This window comes from Heterocephalus glaber, unplaced genomic scaffold, assembly GCF_053883595.1.
Source record: "Heterocephalus glaber isolate CG9 unplaced genomic scaffold, H.glaber_assembly_v1.0 deba00001481, whole genome shotgun sequence".
In the NCBI taxonomy this organism is placed as follows: Eukaryota; Metazoa; Chordata; class Mammalia; order Rodentia; family Bathyergidae; genus Heterocephalus; species Heterocephalus glaber.
This window is the reverse complement of record NW_028258317.1, coordinates 32,622,959-32,644,267: the sequence shown is the minus strand read 5'-3', so window position 1 is coordinate 32,644,267 and position 21,309 is coordinate 32,622,959. Positions and strand designations below refer to the sequence as shown.

Genomic DNA, 21,309 nt, shown 5'->3' with positions numbered 1-21,309 from the left:
TAATCAAGAAGAAAAGACAGATTCCTTATAAAGGAGCAACATTTACAGTGACAGTGGTCTTTACAACAATGAAAACAGAATTCAGAGACAGTGAAATATTTTTTCAAAGTAAACAAGAACATCTTTTTTACCCACATCTTTCAAGAACAAAAATGAAAAACATTTCTCAGCAAACATTAGGAGTGTTTACTAGTCACAGATTCTTCATTTAAAATTTTATAAAGAATGTACATTAGGAGTAGGGGGAAAATTGTGGAGAAAAGGGTCTAATATATAAAAAAGGAATGAGGAGAGAAAAACTAGTGAAGATGAAAGGAAATCTAAAATTATTGATGATACAATGATACTTTAATTTGCGGATTTAAAAAATGAAGGTGATAGCTCAATAAAGCTGTTATAAAACGTCAAGGTAAATCTTAAATCCTGGACTTAAAATCCTATCCATACGGAAGAGGTGACTGAATTAAAACATTCTAATATTCTGAGGTTTTTTAGTTGAAATGTAAAGATATTAATAATTTTATACAATGTTAGGTTAAACATACATGTTAAAATTTCTAAGGTAAATACTAAAGAAAGAAACAGAGTGTACAAGATCCAAACTACTACAGAGGAAAACAGATTTATAAAAATTCAATTAAGCTTCTTTCTGAAATCCCTGGGGTTTGAGGGATTCTTAAATATTTATATAGAAACAAAATATGTGGAGTTATTGACACTGTCAAATATTGTTCATGAATGATATTTTAATACATGTTTTAGAGATAAAGTCATATTTCTAGTTAATAACAGCATTATATTTTACTGGACTATTTAAGGTTTTAATTGCCAAATACCAATTGTGTGGAGGGAATTTAAAATGGCAGAGTAGAGACTGGCAACAAAGGGCAACCTAAAACAACACAGAAAGAACTTAGATATTTTCATTCATTTACCTATGCATATTAAAAATTTCTTGACTACTAGTCTATATCCCAAGCACCATGTTAAGTTCTAGGGATAAAGAAATGTGAAATACACCTTGTATGCAAACTTTTGGAGTGGGTAAACTTCATTGCTACCTGTGACAAAATATAATATATAATTACATGACAAAATATAAAAATTTCTAAAAGAAAAGACATCAGGAAATAGAAACCAAGAGTTCAGCTTGTTATCTCTCGAGAGATGTCCAACATTACCTTAGTATTACCTTAGCAATTTACTGAACTCATAAACACTGCCAAACACAGCCTCTTCAGGCTTGGAATCCAGACACCTGGAAAACAACAACTTGGTGATGACACACAAAAAAGAAGAGAAGTAGATTTCTGGGAGTCAGGAAGAAGCTGACAGGAAAACTAGAAACACAGAGAAGCTGGAGAAATGAAGCACAGCACGGAGAAATGAATGAAGCTGTCTGGAAGCTCACCCTGGTCCCTCCACTGATACAAGGGAAGCCTGGAGAGAGCTGCTGGCTCCAGGGGAAACCATGGATCAGGCTGCCACCCTATCCCAAAGAAGGGTCAGCAAGTACACTCAGTGCGGAGTTTGACTCTGAACTCCTTTCACACGGCAGGCTAGAGGTGAAGAAGAAATTTAGTGCAGCACCTGCCATATATGTAAGGGTTTAATACAGGTGCCATTCTGCTTGAGACTGAGCCACAGAACAGTTATCATTCAGAGTTTCGGTATCACTAGACCACAGTGAATGAGTGGGAGAGGGCTACAAGACACAGCTGTGGAGAGGCCACAGGCTAGACACAGAACTGGCTCACAAATTTACCAGCTCGGAAAGACAGAGGCTCTGGGCTTTACGCTGAGAAACCAGGCTGGGCATGTGTGCCTTTCCAAGGGCTGAGTCTGAAAGTCCTAGCGTTAAGTCCAGCACTGTGCTTAAATCCCATCGCCTAACTCGAGCACAGAACTTGTGTCTCTTTGTCTTTCTCATCTACAGTGTAAGATAAGCCTTGGCTTGGATGGCTGCCACAGCCACAGGTGTATGGACGGAGGGTCCTCTGGGATGGGGGATGTACCTCACAAACCCTCAGGCTGTAAAGCGAGGCAAAAAGCTGTGATACGGGGACACAAGAACTGGAAGCTGCTCAAGTGACTACAGTCTTAGGGCAAAGCCCACTGACTGACCAGAGTGGGATCCATGCCCAAAAATGTGAGTGTGCAAACAAAACAGGTCACAACAGTGACTCCCTATCCCTCCCCCATACCTGGTGGATCTCAATACTGCAGAACCTGGAAAGAAACCACTCATTCAAAGACTCAGGAATATTTTTGGATTTATATTTTCTTCATTGGTTTTTTAGGTTTTCTTTTGTTCCTTTTCTTTTTTTGCTCCTCGTATTTTTTCTTTATTTTTCTTGTTTGTTCTTTTCTGTTACTTTTATCTAATACTATTTTCCTTTATTCCTTAATAGGATCCTGTATTTCATATTTATCTCCTCCTCTTCTTTTGCTTTCTTTTTAAAAATTTTACTTCATCCATTCTCCTTTTCCTTAACCCTCCATCTTTAGTAGTATAATCATTAAATTTATTAATCTTTAGATATTCACTTCACTATTACTGTTGAATTGTTTTCTCTTGTTAATAGTGGTATAGTTATTGCATTTAGGAGATATTTACTATATGTTAATATTTGGTTTGTCTTTGTGTTATGTCATTATTATAGATCTGTTTTCTATGCTTAAGGATGGTATAGCAGTTGCTTTCATTGGTTCTTGTGGTGTCTTAATATTCAGTCTGTCTTTGACTCTCTAATTGTTGCTGACTTTGTTGCTATTGCCAGGGTGGTACAGTTGTTGTTATTATGCCAGTATCTGGTTTATCTTTGTGTAATCAACAGAATGAGGTTCATTTCTGGAGAACTGAATGCTGGGCCATTTGTTCCTTACCCTCATCTCCCAAATTAAAAGAGGTGGCTGGATCTTTGGGCCTACAGTTAGCCACACACCAGGTCATCAGTGAGGAGCAGACACTAACTAAAGAGATCTCCATACTAACAACAAATCTTTCCACTATAATCACCTGCAAACCTCAGTGCAAATGCGTGTATGTGGTGTGCACGTGCATGTGCGCGCGCGCACACACACACACAATAGGAACATGAGAAGACAGGGCAATAAACTGACTCCCAAAACTCCTAACTTCCCAAATCTGACCCATGAGGCATCAATGGGGAGGAACTCAAAAGCCAAACAGCTGAATTATATGAAATAATAAAAGAGGAGACAAAAACCCCTCATATTAATAAGGTGCTTGGAAAGCTCAAAGAAGATATGACTAAACAGATGATAGGCTTAATAAACAAAATAATCAGTGAGTTTATAGAAGTCACTAATAAAAAGCTAGCTGAGATAAACAAAATTATATAAAACATGAATGACCAGTTTGGAGTGTATGAAAAGGCACTAAACAGAAATCCAGGAGATTAAAAATTCTATTGAAGTATAGCTACAGAAATGACCAATGTGAAAACAAGGTCAGAGAGAGAATGTAGGGCTGAGGCAGGTGATCATATACTTAGAGATACCCTAAAAGAACAAGAAAATATGAAAAATGGATCCAACAAATGCGAAGTGATGCAAAGAAAATTAATCTAAGATTAATGGGAATTCAAGAGAAAGAAGACAAAAAATGGCATAAAAACCTATTTACTGAAATAACAGCAGAAAAATTTCCAAATATAGGGAAAGAATTTAACATACAAATAACAGAAGCATATAGAACCCCAAATAGCCAGTCAGAAAAGAACTCCATGACACATGATAATCAAAATCCCAGAAGTCCAATATAAACACAGAATTTTAAAAGCTGTTAGAGAAAAACTACAAATCATTTTGTAAAGTTACTACTACTTTTATATAAGAATTATAGCATACTTTGCCACACAAATCTTAAAGGCCAACAGAGCTTGAAGTATTTCAAGCCCTGAAAGAAAACAACTTCCAGTCCTGAATGATATATCCTGAAAAACTATCTTTCAAAATTGATGATGAAATAAGGTCTTTCCATGATAAAGAGCACCTTAAGAAATTCATGGCACCAAATCAGCACTCCAAAAAATTCTTAAGGATGTCCTAGAAAGAGATACTAACCTCTCCAGGTAAAGACAATGACTGTCAGAAAGTCTGACAGCTTAAACAAAATGCCAGTATATTCTGTTTATGAGAGGTTTATCTAAAACAAAAGAAAGTTGAAAATAAAAGAATGGAAACATAAAACATGCCAAATATACACTATAGCAGTACTTGTGTTCCCAACAGCCAAGAAGGAGCTTAAGATAAAAAAAACTCATTCTTTATTGATGTCAAAATACCAATTCGTTGTCAGGTTCACAGACAGGGAGAGAGGAAGGCAGGGAGGGAAGGGGAGAGGGAGAGAGAAAGAGAGAGAGAGAGGAAGAAAAGGAGGAGGAAACAAGAGGAGGGGACGGAGGGGAGGGAGGAAGGATATGGTGACCCTGGCTTTCTAGACTGCCAGAAGGTCTCACAGTTTATTTCCTCTCCTGCCAGGGAAAACTAGAGTACCAATGGGAATGACCAAGGGAAATTTGAGGTGAATGCATTAAAATCTATCAAGATCTCAAAATACCTTGTTCACTCTGAATTTTACACAGTGAAGGCTTCGTGGAGGAGAAAAATATCACCATACTATTGTCATGTATAAACATACACACTATACCACAGGCATCTAGTTAAGCTAAATTTTCCTTCTTTCAATTCTTTTACTTGGTTTTCCATGTTTTATTTTTCCACTCTTTAATTTTCAACATTCTTTTGGTTTAGATAAATCTCTCATAAACAGAATACAGCTGCATTTTGTTTAGACTAACAGATTGTTAGTTTGACAATCTGTATACATAGTTTTATTTATACAAGGATTATTTTGTCTTCTTTGAACTTTGGACATTAATTTTACAAATTTATTTACTAAGCTTGGAGTGGGTTCAGTTTTATAACAGATTCTGAATTTGAGGCAAGTTGGGGGCTGCACATGTGCACATAATAAAATTATTAATGATTTGGCACATTAGAACTACTTCATTGTCTAAGGAATATTTACTGTACACTGTTTTCATTCTGACTTTCCCAAGAATGTTAATAACAATTTGAACTGCAAAATGTACGAACACTCAAACTGAACAAAACAAGGTACACCTAGGTTACAAAAGAGTTTGCCACTCCAGTGATCCAGCTTTAAGCGTCTTTTCTTAGACCATTTTCTTTATTGGAACCGGGCTGACTTGCTGTCAGATTACAGTGCCAAGTCTAAAAAGTTAAATACCATGGACAGCTGCTTTCCAGGCAGATGACAGCCTAGCGCAGAACAAATCGGGGGATCCAAACAGCATGGCCAGGCACTAACCAAAATGGGCTGGACCCCGAAACCCATTTGATTCTGACCCTCCGTGACTCAAGTTATTCTTAACCAGCCTCAGAGATGTTTAAGAAGATGACCCTATCATTTATGGTAGAAAACAAGTCTCTGGTTAGTATAGGTATTTCTAAACCTCAACCAACAGGCTTCTTCAGGCAAAATCCTTCACAATAAAATTCCAGGACAAAAAAGATTTTGGAGGTTTCCTTGGAGTTTATGGTAATATTTAGACTGTACATATTCTCTATATAGGAACCAGGGCTTGTGAATATTCTAATATGACAAATATTATATGCCTCTAAGAGTGTAACAGCCCGATTAATGATTCACTGGAGTAAATTCAACCTTCAAGGAATGCTTTGTAATTCTCAAATCTGAAATAATTATCCTGATTCACTTTTCATTTAAGAACAGAACATGAAAGCAGGGAATCAGCACTTATCGAACAATCCACATTGTCAAGGACTATGTTGGATGCTTACCATCCATTTAATAGTTTCCAACTGTATAAAGTAGACATTCTTCTTCTCATTTCCCAAATTAGGGAACGGAGGCTCAGAGACCTTCCTTAACTGGCCTCTCTGAAGCTACTGGGATTACCACATAGCTGGGTGTGAAGCCCTCTGCTCCCTGAGTCAAAGCCCTACAGACTCTCCACATGTCATGGCACTACAACTTTCTAGAAAAGACAATGATATCATTAAAGAAAGAATAATAACAATGAATTTCAAAAACCACACACAGGGTAGCACATACTGCTTAATGAAAATGAATGCCAGTTGACATTTCTCATGCTTCACAGTTGCCTCATGACATATATCAGCCATAGTGGAACCAAATTAAGATTTCAGCTCGTTTATGAAGGAAGCAGTTAGAGATATTTTGTTGCCTACAGCCCAGCAGTTGTAATTCTGTGAAGAGACCCATCTGATAAATTATATGAGAATATCTAAAATCATTTCTTCTACTTTCTCAAACTCCCATGCCCTGTAAAATGATGAAGCAGCTTTACATGAAAATTTGCTCAGTATTATGTCTTCCAAATTCTTGTACAGCACATAAAGATTCCACTAAAGGTCATATTTGGCTTAGGGTTTTTTTTCCTAAGTATTACGATGATGTCAGAGCACTGATTTCCATAGCAAAGGTAGGCTACACAGCCAGAAATTAACTCTGCAGCCAGAGGGCCACATGGCCAAATCCAAGGACCCAATTCTGGGATACTTTATGTTCAGGGAGTGGAGAGCAAACTACCATAAGATCCTGAAATCAGGAATATGATAAAAGCTGTAATTGCTGAAGAAGAAATCCCAGCAAAGATTCAAAAGTGAAATTGGCAAGGTGAAATCTCCTAAGAGAAATCAGATGTCATTATGGATTATTCCATCTAAAAATGTATGACTGTTCTGGCATTGGGGGATATCCAACAAGACACAGCTGTGTAAAAAAACACAAGTCTACTTCCATTAGTTATCAAATGCCAAAAGAAACAATAATGACTAAGTGGAATAAATCACAACTAGTTGGTATTAAAAGAAAAATAATACAATGAACAGATTTTGGGGGAAATCAGAAACAGGAGAAAGAGAAAGAAAAAGAAAGAGTAAGACATACTTTCTTTTTAAATTATGTGATACTCAGAAATTCTAAATTATAAGAGTACTAAGCATAACACAGACATGGAGCTGAATGACAACTGTGAAAGAATGTCAATCTGGACTGCTGACATACAAGTCCTTGGACGTGATAGTCATCTAACCAAGCAAGAGGTGATCTTGCCAGGACTACTTTAATGAATGGTTCATAACTGATTAAATGTAGTCTGCAACCCACATTTAAAAAGTTATTTCCTAAATGTGCTCTCACCCCCACTAAAATCAGAATGCAAAATCCTCCTGCACTCTTATATACCCCACTGTACTGCTCTGCAAGTTCCTTTCCCATAAATGTTGCCAGCCTAATCTTCAGCCAAAGTGTGTGTATGTTTATGAACTTCCACTGTAGTGTAATAAAAAAGGATGGCATCTCAAAAAGCTCTTTTACTGATGATGTGCCCAAGTAATTTATAAGCCACCAAATTACTTCTTTGTCTCTAGAAATAGCCTTTCCTTAATAGTAACTTATTGTTCTGATTGGAATAAACAGGGACTACTGATCAATCCGCTCAGGCTGAGGAGAGGGCTGAAGGGTTATCCTCCGGCTGCCGAATCAAGGCAAGGAAAGAGGTGCTACTGATGGCCCTGTTCTTTGCCCCCAGGGACGGGAGCTCATTTGTCACATCTTTTGCTACAGATTTTGCTAAATGATTTTTTAAACTATAGTTTCTAACAAACAACCATGTACTGAGAGAGATATTAGAAAAAAATGTAGTACAAAAACATGTCTCTTTTGCATGTATTAAATAGAAAGGTCACTTCTATATTATTTTTCTCTCTGTATTACTATTGTTTACTGGCACTTTGTTTCTATATCATGACTGCTAAAAACTATAGTTATCAAACTTGACCATAAAAGAATTATGTACACTTGAAATAGTATCTTTTTTCTTTCTTTATAGACAAAATCTCTTACACCTACTCAAACAGCTGTTTTTTATATACATAAGAATTTTCCCAGATAACAGCATGAAGTCTATGTATATAAAATATTTGGATTTTCTGTTTAAAATCATATTCAGCTGTTAAGATACAAACCAGAACTACATTTTGACAATACCAAAAATTTTATTGATCCTGCTTATTTATTATTTTTAAATTTACATTTTTGGAGATCATTTTCTTCTAAGTTCTTTATCAACCTGCTTCTAAATTAAGCAGTAGGATGGTCACTACTGTAATTAAAACTTTCTCAAATTCTACTGTAAAAATATACTGGATCATATTTCTTAAGGTGGGCAAAACCAGCCTCTATGAACAGAGGCAGGAGGCTAACTGGCTGTGACTCTCTTTACAGCGGATGTTAATCAGATCCTGGTCAAGGGATATGAAATGATTGTATAGATCAAGAAAAATAGCAATGGGGCTAGGGGTAGAGCTCCGGTACAGAGTGCTTGCCTTACAAGTGCAAGGGTGTGGGTTCAAGCCCCATCGCTGCAAAATAAAATAGAAAAAGAACAAAAACAGTCATGGCCAGACCTCTGGGCCCCAGCTGCTGAGGGCAACTTTAAAGAGATGGTTCTTGACAACTGCCACGAGCCCATTAAAAGGCATAAGCCCTGCACTTGCTAGGAAGTACATACCTTTCCATGAATATCAAATTGCTCACAAAATCATTAAGCCTAGTTTCTTGAAAATAAAAAGGCAAATAAATACTGAGTCTGCTCTGGGATGTTATGTAATCTATATGTTTGTATATGTAATACAAATGTTTTTATTCTGAAGCAAGTAGCTGGGGAACTTGATAGACATCCTGAAGAATGTCCTCAGATTATGTTTGGTAATGCCATGTCAGTCTGGCATCGCAAAACTACAGAACGAAATCTGTTATCTACTACAGGCCAAAATACCATCACATTAAAAGAAGTTGCAAATCTCACAAGCACAGTAATTCAGAACCATGGTCAAGAAAAGCACTGAATAAAAAAACATCACCACCAACCTTTGGCTGAACTTCTGGTGCTGCCACCTTGACGACCTTATTCCGACTTATCATTTGCTTCACCCATCTCTCTACTTGAACGTTGAATTTCATGAAAATCACATAGCCAACATAAGCTGTCAGGAGAAGCATGCTTTCCCACCACATGATAACATTATCCAGGAAAAATATAATAAGCATGATCAAGTCAACAATGTAGAAGGACACATCCCGAAAGAGTGGCCACCATGTCAGGTTTAAGATTTCTCTAGAAAACAGAGCACACATTCCAATAACAAAAAGGATATTGAACACTGCGGAGCCTACGATTGTGCCTATGCCCACATTGCTGTGAGCAATGAACACTCCTATGAGGGATGTGAAAAGTTCTGGGGCCGAACCCCCTGCAGCCATAAAGGTGGCTCCAGCCACATCATCAGAGATGCCGAGTTTTTCAGTGATGACAGTCAAAGAAGGAACAAAGAATTCATCACACACAATGGCCAAGGCTATGAACATGTAGATCATTCCTATGACATGGAGAATAATGGCGCCTTTTCTTCGCTCCTCTAGGGAAAAGATATCTTTAGGGTAGTCTCCTTGGGCATGATCTGTACTGTTCTCAGATTTGCCTTCCTGAGGGAGAGGTGGTTGTGAAGTGTGATCCTGAATCTTGTCATTTAAATCTAAGAGTGTTCTTTGACGGTAACTGTGTGCTACACTAGGGCCACTTACAACCCTGGCCTCTCCTGTGCTCTGTGTGTCTGCCTCAGAAAAGGCACTGATTGAAAACGGAACAGTGCTAATGGCTACCAGGCCTATGAAAAGGCCTAAGATTCGAATTAACTTCAGTCTTTTCCTGACACTGCGCTGTTTGCTGTAGCTAGGCAGCGATGCCTCGCAGCTCCACTCCTCCAGGAGACTGATGGCGGTGCTGTGGTGCAGCTCCATCCTGGGCATCGTGGTGGACATGGTGGTCTTCAAAGTTCAGATGCCAGCGGACAGTCAGTCATACTCTTCCTCACTTTACAGTTAAGGTGCTTGTGGGGCACTTCCACAACCAGGGCTTCTTAGGCTTCAAGGGAAATTGTCATCATTTATGCTAAAATAAAAGTAAAAACAAGAGTAAGTGATCATAAAATCCTATCTTTATGATGTAAAAAAGAACGAACTTCACACAGATAAGAGAAAGTCCTGTTCTGCAGTCATGGGTAAGTTACAATAACTCCTCTCTGCCTGTTTCCTCATTTAAAAAATACGGACAATTACAGCCCCCAACACCCAAGTTGTGTTTATTCCCTTCTCCTGTGCTGGAGATGGGCTGTTAGGCAAGTGCTCCACTTCGCACACTGCTTGATTCCCCACACTCAGCCTCTCTGAGCTCCATCCTCAGCCCCACAGGGCTCCTCCAGGGTGAGCGGGACATATGGAAGAGGAGACCAGACAGTGGGCACTCAAAACTACGTATGTGTAGACCCAAATAACCACTGTGATAAATCCAATGTTAGAGGTAAAATGGAGATGAGTATAGGTATAAAAGTTTATAGATGAACATCAATTTATTCACCTTAAATCATGTAACAACATCTTCCAATGCTAAAAAGATCCCACTTCTTTCAAGTTCTCGACATGTGACAACTACTTGCTATGTTTTCTTCCAGTACAATTACATAATTCTCTATTGTGTATACACTTTTCTGACTTAATCTCTTATTTGGAAAGGATTGGGTTTGGGACAAAATGGTTTCAGAATCTTATCTTTCATGAAAAGTCAGATGCAGAAAAGCAGCCCTTTAAAAATTTAAATTTGCAAAAAAAATGTTTTGGTGACATGAACAATCTGTTTTCTTAAAACAGCTACTTTTTGTTTTCTGTTAAAGCCTTAAAAAAAAAAACCTTTAGTCTATTTAAAACAGCTTAATAAAAAAAAAAATCCCAGTGCAGTCAGATAACATGCAGGTTGTGTCATAGCAATATGCAGTTACACCTCTGTCCACAAAATCCGCCTCGAACAACCCAACACCGACCCTTCCTAGGCTAGACATCTAAAGCAGAATTTTCATTCTTGACTCCACAGAAAAATTGATAAAATAACCAGACACGACAGCCGATACAGCCCAGGTTCCTCTTAACTATTCTTTAAAGACATTTCTTCCTATATCAGGGATTTCATTTTAGAGGCATTCACCGAGATCATCTCAGGTGTGATATAAGCTAATTAAACACACGCCACTTAAAACCTGGGATTAGCTGGAGCCTGGGCTTGCAGAGCGCAGCAAGCCTGAAAGTCAGTGGGGGCCCAGGTGCTGCTCCAGGGTGACCCGAGCCCCTCAGTCCCGGCGGGCTGCGGGTGTGGATCGTCCGGACGCCGCCCGGCTCCGCGGAGCCAGCCTGCCTCCCGGCCGCAGCTCTTCGCCGGAGGTTCCCTCCGCACGCCCGCTGCGGCGCTCCGGGGACCCACCCACCCTGGCGAAGCGATCCCCAGCCGCGCCCCAACTTTGCCCGGTCCCAAACTTTCCCCCGAGGGCTAGCGGGCAGAGGGGCTGATGCACAGGGTGTCGCCTCCCAGGTCGGTCGTCCCTCCACGTCCCCGGGTGAGGCCCTGCCCCGCACCCGCCCGGGCTGGGGACTCGGCGGGCGGCAGGGCTTGGGACGCCCAAGCGAGGAGTTGGCCAAGTCCGGTGGCCGGGGCGCCGCGGCCGAGCACCTGTGCCCGCAGCGGGACGCGCACCGCGGAGCGGGGTAGGGGCGGCCGCTCGCTTACCGGGATCCGGGGCTCGCAGCCGGGGCCCAGCGCGGCCCGCCGGCTGGCGGCAGCCTCCGCCCTCGCGCCGCTCGGACCCGGGCTCGGCTAGGCTGCGGCGCTCCGCAGGGCCGGCGGCGGGGACGAGGCGCGGCGAGGACCGAGCGCGCAGGAGACTGAGGCGCACGGGCGGCGGCGGAGGACACCGCGCCGCGCTCCCGCCTCCCTGGCCGCGCGCCCCCTCCCGCCCCAAGCACGCCACCCCCGGCTCCCGGAGACCGCGTCGGGCGGGGACTGGCCGGGCCTGGTGGCCGACGAGGGCGGGGCGGCGAAGGTGCAGTCAGCTGGGCTCACCGGTCCGCAGCAGGCGCAGCACCGCGTCCTTCTCGGCGGGTCGTGGCCGGTAACCGGGAGGAGGCCGTTGGAGAGGCGCAGAAGCCCGCGGGCCAGCTGCGGGGTCCTGCTGGTCCCGGGCTTGGCGTCGCGTGCCGGACACAGCAGGCCCGGGTCGGTGCGCAGACTGGCTCCTGCGTGACACCCGGGAAGGACCGACGCACAGGTCGCTGGACTCGGGAAAGGTTCAGATTGTGTGCCTGGGCACTCAGCTCAGAGCTTCCTCCTGCCCGTCTGGAAAGCAGGATCCCCTGGACCCAGCGCGGCGGAGTCAGAGCTGTTTGGGGATCCGAGAGCCGAGCCAAGCCGGGCCGGGCGGGGGGGATGCGAGCCCGTGGGTGGCGGCGCAGCCCCGCTGTAGGTTCGGGCGTCCTGTGCAGCGCCCCCTCCTGCCTCTGTCCCGGGCTCCAGCCCACCGGGAAGGCTTCTCTCCACTGCCCGGCCAGGCTACTTGGGTTGCGTCCCCGCGGGCTGCCCAGGCTTTTTAGAGCCCTGCTCAGGACCCCCAGGCCCGGGCTGCTGTTGTCAAATCGAAGAGGCCTTGGGCGCTTAGAACTACGCAGTCCTGTCGCCCACCAGTCCAGGCATTCAGGACTGTTATCTTGCCAAGGATTTCAAAATCCTGGTTTGAAAGTCATGGGCTAAACTTTTTTATCTTTACTTTTTATTTTGGAAAATGTCAGACTTACAAACAGAAGAAAATAATGCAGTGAACCTCTGTCAGACCATCGCCATCTTGCGAAATAACCAATTCATGGCCTGTCCTGCTTCATATCTACCCCTCTGTACCTGCCTACCATCATCTTCTTTCATCAAATCTCAGCCATCCCGTCATCTTACCCCTAAATATTTACAGAAGACAAAATAGAAGACTAACCACTCCTAGTAGTGTGAAAAAGACTCGGAAACAATCCAAATAGGCTCCTGTTGACCAAAGATGAACCAATTCTAGCATCAAATAATAATAATAATTGCGATTCTTCCCAAACCATCAAGTATTGCAAGTTCATAGTGTTTCCAAAAACAACTCAACAGATGGATAACTGTTGATGGTTGAGACGGAACCAATTATTATTTTGAAAACTTTTAGAAAAAAACCCCAAGCAACCATGTATTTATTTTGCCTACTTTATACAAACTGGACCTGAGGCACTCAATTAGGTGTTCCTCTTGCCCTGCCTTTGTCTTTCCTTTCCTGGCTTAACAATGTGAATCTTGTTTAGGGAAAGATTCCTTTGGGTACATAGGGGAAAGTAAGATGTCTTGTATGAGGTTCTGCTTAAAAGAAATTGATTATATTTTTATGAAATTTTATCTGTAGCCATGTCACACTCCTTCCTGCCTGGATCTTTATCAACCTTACCTGCTCATCCCAACGCAAATGTGACCCGAGTGTCCATTTTATGGGGAGGGGAATGAGGTCCAGATGAAGAGGTCAAAGATGGAGGACAAAGACATGAGTGCAGGTTTTATTGATTGGAGTTTGCCTTTGGCTGCTTAACGGAAATGCAGCATTAGTGACTAACCAAACTAGGCAAATTTTTCTCATGGAAGAGAAAATCTGAAGTTGCTGTCTAGCTGAGAGCTTGCACAGTAGCCTCATCATGCATCAGGGAACCCAGGTCTTTTGATGTGTTTTCTTCATGAAAAACTTTTATCCTCAGGGCTTACAAACAGTTGCCTCTTTTAGGTATCACATCTGTGTTCCAGGTAGGAAAAAGAGAAAGATTAATGAGTGGAGGGAAAAAAACTTCCTTGCTGTTTTGCTTAGGAAGAGATGGTGTCAAAACTTCACCTCCATTTCCTGGCCACAGCTTGGTCACATGGTCGTCCCTAATTGCCCGGGGCGGGGGGGGGGTGGACAGCGGGGGAGAAGAGCATCTTAACTGGGCTCATAGTCCCCTTCTACACTACCAGGCCTTTCTTAGTAATAGAGAAGGATGAAGTAAGTGTTGGGTGAGCAGCTAGCAGTATTTGACATACAGTTTCAAATCATCGTAATAAGATCTACACTGGGCTGAAGATTTGGCAGCTGATCAAGAACTTGGCAGTCAACCGCCAAGACAGTTGAGAAGGCTGGCACTGTAATCACTGTGGTATGGAGAGGGGTATGGGCTGCCATTTGTCCAAGTCACACACCCCTGAAGCAGAAGAACTGAAGAACACCTACAGCTTCCCCAGATCCATGGACTCCACTGCCTAATTACAAAGAAAAGGGAGCTTCATGAGAAAATGTTCTACCAGCAAATGATGAGTTTTGAACAATAGCATTGACCAATTCCTTTCCTAAGAGATTTAAGTAATCAGTGGGTCTCTTTGCATAAGTTAGTATTAAGAAGTAACCTCTTTATTTATTTTAGATATCTGCCTAAGTATAAATATTAGCATCATACTGGATGATTATTTGAATGATTAATTGAACACAGAGTTCATGGGAGTTATTGGCAATTACAGGTTAAGTATGGTGGGCTCTTAAATTCTGAAGAGAAGCCATTCAAAAATTAACAAAGAATTTTAAAAAGCATGGGTCACACTTAAGCTAATAAAGAATTTTAATGTTAGAAACTGTTAAAGGGCTACTAAGCATGCACACATTTTCACATACTGATAGAGGATGGCATGATTAAAATAGGTTGGGAAGATCTCTTCGCTCCCAGCTGAAATGGCATCCTTAAGTGGCAGGCACAGTGCCTACAATTCCACAATTAGAAATGCATTGCTTTGGCTCTTTATTTTACAGCTTTGGGATTTCTTTAAAAAGTAAATGATAGTAATGATTAGCAATTTTAAATTGCTTTCTACTGGACCTTTGGTCTAAAAGGAAAAAAAAAATTTAGTAAATTACAAAGGGAAGCTGAGCCAGGAAGGTATGGGCAGATAGAAACAAGATGAAATGTTCAGATTTTACTTTGTCAATTTAACTGCCTCTTTCCTTATTCTCCTCACATAACATCACCTTTTTGTAGGTCTTTTGTTAGAGTCTCTAGCTTCTCTGCTATCAAAACTACAGGCAATTGGGCCACATGAAAGAAATTCAATATACACAAAAGCAGCATTTCCCAACCTTGACACGGTAAACATCAGAATAACTGGGAATCTTTTTGAGAGTACTGACCTCAACCCGACTCTTCCCCTTGAGGCCAAGAATCAGTCCATGCGTTTTCAGCATCCAGCACTTTGCTTGGCATGTGTTCAACACATATCTGTGGAATGAATTAGATGCTGGTGAATGTTATTCAAGTCAATCGGAGCATGGGAGTAGGCAGTGGTAAGCAAAGCCTCAAAAATCATGGTCACTTAGAACCACAAAGGTTGTTTCTCAGTTGCACTACGGGATCCTTTGTTAATTTTGCTATCATTCTCCCTCCAGCCCAAGTCGGTCACTCCTGGGAACATTGTCTGTTGCCATCATAGAAAAGATGCAGGGCAGATCTTGTGCTGGCTTTGAAGCTTCAGTTTGGAAGCAACACTTTACTGCTACTCAGTTCTCATTGGCTAAAGCAAATCACATGGCCAAGTCGAATCTATGTTCAAGGGAGTAAGAAAGTGCAAGTGTATTAGTGTTGAGGGGAAACATGGAAAGACTTGTAGCCAATGTAATGACCACCACATGGGTCACAGCAGTCAGAAAGGGGAACTCGTGTCTTATGCAAATACCATGAATTTTTAGTTAGATAAAATAACTTTTTTACCTTTTTAAAACCTCTTCTCTTACCTCTTTTCACTCTCATGGTTTTGTCACAGTTGTTATTATTGCTCCTATCTTACAGATGAGGAAATTACTGCTATGTGAGGTTAATTAGCTTGCCCAGGTTCAAACAGCTCTCAGTTGGACACAGTATTTGCTCCCAGGCCTGCATTCATTGCATGACTCCTCACTGCATAAGACTGAGGTTTTTCTTCCCTGCCTAATTAAGAGTTCGTTGTATTTTTCCTGTTGAGATTACACACTTAGGTGGTCCCCATGGATTTCTTCTACAATCAGCCAGTCCACAATTGAGAATAAGTGTGGTTCCTCTGAGGAACTGTTTTGCTTATTTAAAAACCAAAGGTATAAATATCAAAATACAATCTTGTTGTTCTGTAAGTATTCTCTTTGGGACTTCAAATGTGAGCTGACTTGATTTCCCTTTGCATTCAGCTCATTTTTTGGCCAGTGCCTTTTCCCTTCCAGTTCAATGAGAACCATAAAACAGAAAGAAAAAAAAAACAGTGGGAGTTGAGGGATAGAGTTCAGGATTCTTTGTTTTTTACTGCAGTTTTTGCAACAGCACATAAAGCCACACACCCAAAGTATGGCTTTCTTCTCTGTCTACGTAGGAGGTGAGGGGTGATAAATTTCTGTTTTTATATTTGGAGCAGGGCTTCTGGGCGCTAATGCTCAGGCAGCACCCACTCAGTGGACAGGGCCCAGAGGAGGCAGGCACAACGTATTGGTTTCATCAAGGGGCTGGGATCCGGAAACTTGGCTGCCTTTCTGGCTCCAGCAGGGACTCCCTAAGTGACCTCCAGGGTGCTGCCCCTACGTCTCTCAGAGCCACACTGGCACGGAAATAAAGATAATAAATCCTGGAAAAGGAGGATGCTGGAGAAGAATGTGGCTTCAAACAGCCCACTTGGAAGGTGAGCCAGGAGCACTTCCTTTTGAGAGGTCAAAGACTGTGCTTCTGTTGTCTTCTTGGATAGGCTGTATTCTGTTTTTACCTAACTCTAGTTGAGGATTTCAACATCAAGTAAAATTTACAATATCAGGAAGAAAGAGCCATGTGCCTTGAGGATCAAACACAGGTAGAAAAAAGCCAGCATGAGTGTGCTGCTGTGTTTTTGGTTTTGATTATTGAAATAAAATGGTTTTGTTCAATACACAAAATTGAAATAAATGTATCCCTAATTATTTTCCTGGTTTGAGGGTGTGAGTGTGCAAAGTTGGAGCAATCCCCACCCCCACTCCAAATAGTGTGCTGTGTGTGGTGGCCCTGCAGGACGTGTCCAGCGCCCAGTACCCACGAGCAGCCTTCCCTGACAACAGTGGGGTTCAGTCAGTGAAGCCGTCTGGTGTTCATGCTTGCATCTTCCAGAATTCCGTTCCATGAGTAATAATGGTGATGGTTTCTCTCCACCTGCCATCTTTTTTCTTTTTTCTCAATTTGTTTGTTTGGGACCAAGATGACATATATTGGGATCAGCTGACATATATTGAGTCCTTCAACTACTCCAGATCTTATTGCAAGACTTATATTGAAAAATTACACCCATCCACACACGACTCCTGCTTCCTGCTCTACAGAAGTAACCAAGTTCAACGTTTTAGCTGTTTAGTCTTAAAATTTTTTGTTTCCTAATACTTATCACCACCTTTGGAAATAGTAGGGCTGTATTATTGTAGATTGATCTTTCTGATTTAGATATTAACTATTAAATTCCTATTATCAAAAAGGAGTGCAGCCCCCCACCTTTCTACCTGAAGCCCACCTACCAACTACCTTTCAGTGGAGTTACATCACCATGTTGAATAAGTCAAATTCACTATTTCATCCTTTGATCATGCAGAGATACTCGTCAGCGGAGCTGCACAGCTGTGAATTCACCCCCACTCGGGCAGAGCCACACCTTTCCTCTCCATGTCTTCACACACGCCAGTTGGTCTCCTGGTTTCTCGCTTACCTCTGAGGAAACACGGCTTCTGAACCCTGTGGGCTGACAGCCATGGAAGAGTGCGATCCGGCCCTCATCCTAGTGCCCCCTAAGCCTTTTGTTAGGTGAACACCACTGTTTCCTGAATTCTGAATCTTATGTCTTATTTACGGCACTCCTGTGTTTATTGGGACACAGCTTCCAGTGTCTTCTCAGAAGAGAGCAGGAAGAGAATTTTTGAATCCTGGGCCTTCAGTGTCTCTGTCCTCTCGGATACTCTATTCAAAGTGTGGCTCTGTGCAAATCTCTGGGTTAGAATGGTCTTCCTTTGGAATTTTCAATGTGTTTCTTTCTTCACTGCATTTGAAGTTCCATTGTTGCTGTAGAGAAGCTTTGTGCACCTGGAGTCCAAACGGTATCTGGCTTCTCTTCAATTAAAAAATTGTGTGTATTTATAGGGTACAGTGTGATAATTTGATATATGTGTACAATGTGTACAAATTGGGTGAATTAGCTTTATTTCGAAGAAGCTCTACCTTGTTCTTTGCATATTTCTCTTATTTAGAGTTGCAAATTATCATTTCATTGGGCTAGTAGCTTCTCTTATGTCTCTAAGATAAGATTCATGAGACCTTGGGCTTTATCTGCTTTATCATTACTTTATATTCAACATCAAAACACTGAGTGCCTAGTTCAGTAGATATTCAACAAATATGAGGTGTGATAAAAGATATGAATGTTCAAATTGAATATTTTTATAGTAAAAGACACATTGCCAATTAACCCCCCCCCCACCCCAACATGATTGCCTCTCACTTTGAACACATGTATTCCTTTCATTTATTCTTGTCAGTTTCTGAAACCAACTTGGAAGTCCTCTTTGGTAAGTGTTTTCAGTTGTATTGTCTTGATGCCTTGAGGTCCTGAATTGATTCAAAGCTTTTACCTTTCATGATCATTTTGACTTTGGATAAGAACCAGAAGTCACACAGTGCCAGATCTGTGAATGAGGTTGATAGGATGTTCTGAATGTTTTCAAAAGCCTGCCTTTCTGTTGGATGGCACTTGGCAGTAGCACTCATTGAGTACTGATCACAACGTATAAAGACACTTGTGAAAGAGGACTTCTAGAACTGCCCTTGAAAATAGCAAGAATGATGGGATAAGTGTGTTTGAAGCAAGGGTGAGTATCTTGAGGGACATTAATGGCAATGTGTCTTTTACTGTAATACATTTTTAAAAATTTAGGCATTTACCATTTATTTTGATCACACTGATATCTTTGAATAAATGAGAATATTTCTATGGCTTATCATTCTTTTTCTTCACTTCTCTGAAGTTCCTGTTCTCTGTAAGTTTCTTTTCTTTTTTTTTTTTTTGGTACCAGGGATTGAACTCAGAATCTTGCGTTAGCAAGGCAGGCGGCGGTTTAAGCTTCTTTTTACTATTTGTTTTTGTTTGTCATTTTACATACCTTTCTAAAATGCCTGGGATCTTTGGTGCCTGTTAACTATTAAGAATGACATTCTAAAATGCTACCGGGAGGCTCCTGCTTGGAGGGGACCTTCAGTACAGGGTAATCAGGCAAAGACAGTTCACTGCCAAAAGCACAAGTGAAAGTTGCTGTGCATAATTAAATTTCTTTTAGGCTGATCAGTGTTCCCAGAGAGAAACTCTTCAGGTTCCTCTCTAATGGGTGAGCAACTTTTGTTATTCAATTGTATATTTTAAGGCAGCTTAGCATTGACTTCAGCCTTGCTTGATGTCTCAGAACAGCTTCGGGGTAACTTCTGCACAGTCAGACTGGTCTGGCCTCGTGGGAAGGGGAAGGGTATTGGAAGCTCTAATTGCTCACTGAGACTTTCAGTCTCCTGTTCTCAGCCCATCCTGCACTCATACCCATTAGTTTTCTGTTGGAACTGCAACAAACTACTGCAAAATTGGTGCCTGATAAGAACCTAAGTGTATTATCTTATCTTACAGTTGTGTAGGTCAGAAGTCAAGTATGAACTGGTTCTTTTCTTTAGGAATGTATCTTGTTTATATAGCATTTAATTTGTTCTTATTTTTAATCTAATCTGAGATTATCCATTCACTTATAGTTATTTGAAATGTTTTATTTTAAACTTGTCTTTTTGTTGTTGCTGTTTTTTTTGTTTTTTGAGGCAGGGTCTCCCTTTGCAGTTCAGGCTGAACTTGAACTCACGGCAATCCTCCTGCCTCAGCCTTCTGAGTGCTGGGAATACAGTGTGTACCACCATGCCCAGGTCTAAAATTGTCTCTTCTTATATTATGTTTTTGATATTTCCTCATGTTTTTTTCTTTTGTTCTTCACATAGTATGATTACATTTGTATATGTCGATTTGCCAACTTTAGATAATAGTGTTGATTTCTAGCTAACAACACAAGGATGTTTATGAATTTAAGCTTCCACATTCTTTTTTTTCACATTCCTTTTTTTTTTTTTTGGTACCGGGGATCGAACTCAGGTCCTTGTGCTTGCGCAGCAGGCGGCGAAACCACTGAGCTAAATCCCTGGCCCCTTTTTTCACATTCTTGATCGTGTAGAACAAAATAATTCCAAAACCATATTTAGCCTCAGTTCTGTATTGAAAAGTTGCACAACTTATATATCCTTTCAAAATATGACTTTCCCATTTCTATGGTTTTTATATTAACTAGATTTAATTATCAAGTCGTTTTTGCAAGGAGGACCTGTGGGTGAGAATTTTCATCTTGAGAAATCCTCCTGCTGCCCTGATAATCATACAGTAAATTTGATGAAGTCTTTTATACCATACTCTACTACGTCTAACTGCAGGCACTGTCCATGGCCTCTTTCTATCCTTGAGTTATGTAGAGAAACATGTATCCCCACTGTTTCACTTGACAAGTCTCAGTGAACATTTATAGCTATAGTTATGTAGATCTCTCTGTTATTATTTTATTTGTTTTTCTAGAACAACATTCTTTATGAATCTTCATTTCTGGGTAAAAATATCTTTTATTGTTTTTTCTGTTTCTAGTTTTGTTATCTTTAGAAACAATTACAATTATAGACATCTTGTCTCTGTATTGTCTACTGTCTCTATCATCTCCTCCCTGACTTTCATCTTTTTATTATATTGTATTACATTTCATTTCCTAGGATTTTTCAAAGAAAGGTGCTATAGTTTGAATATGACTTGTCTGCTCTGAAATTCATATTGAAATTTAACCCCAGCCAGGGATTTAGCTCAGTGGTTCCGCCACCTGCTTAGCAAGCACAAGGACCCAAGTTTGATCCCTGGCACAAAAAAAAAAAGAAAGGAAGGAAGGAAGGAAGGAAGAAAAAGAAAGAAAGAAAGAAAAAGAAAGAAAGAAAGAAGAAAGAAGAAAGAAAGGAAGACAAATTTAACCCCCATTACAGTATATTGAAGTATGGGACCACCTGGGAACTTTGAGGTGATTTGGACTCTGCAGTTCTGAGCAGGCTAATGGACTGTGGGTAAGTGGGTTGCCTCAGCCATCACGGCCAGTTGGGGTCTCTCGGGGGCTCCCTCTCTCACCATGTAACATCCTGTGCTGTGTGGAGACACTGTCAGCAGAAAA

At 41.2% G+C, this 21,309-nt stretch overlaps 1 protein-coding gene and 1 pseudogene across 5 annotated transcripts in view; both read right to left on the bottom strand.

Moving 5' to 3' along the window:
• The window catches only part of LOC101724954 (eukaryotic initiation factor 4A-II pseudogene), a 63,881-nt pseudogene extending 55,423 nt beyond the window's left edge, over window positions 1–8,458 (bottom strand).
• The window catches only part of Slc24a2 (solute carrier family 24 member 2), a 235,455-nt gene extending 223,045 nt beyond the window's left edge, over window positions 1–12,410 (bottom strand). For 2 of the 5 annotated variants that reach the window (XM_021252901.2, XM_021252902.2), the window contains exons 1-2: window positions 12,045–12,410; window positions 8,969–10,049 (exon numbers count right to left, since the gene is read on the bottom strand). In XM_021252901.2, the coding sequence (XP_021108560.1) occupies window positions 8,969–9,919 (951 nt within the window). In that variant the 5' untranslated portion in view covers window positions 9,920–10,049; window positions 12,045–12,410. Of the gene's footprint in view, window positions 1–8,968; window positions 10,050–11,711; window positions 11,798–12,044 lie in introns of those variants that run through there. The other 3 variants (XM_004838341.4, XM_004838344.4, XM_004838342.4) reach the window with 2 other exon arrangements.
• Between the last annotated feature and the right edge of the window lie 8,899 nt (window positions 12,411–21,309).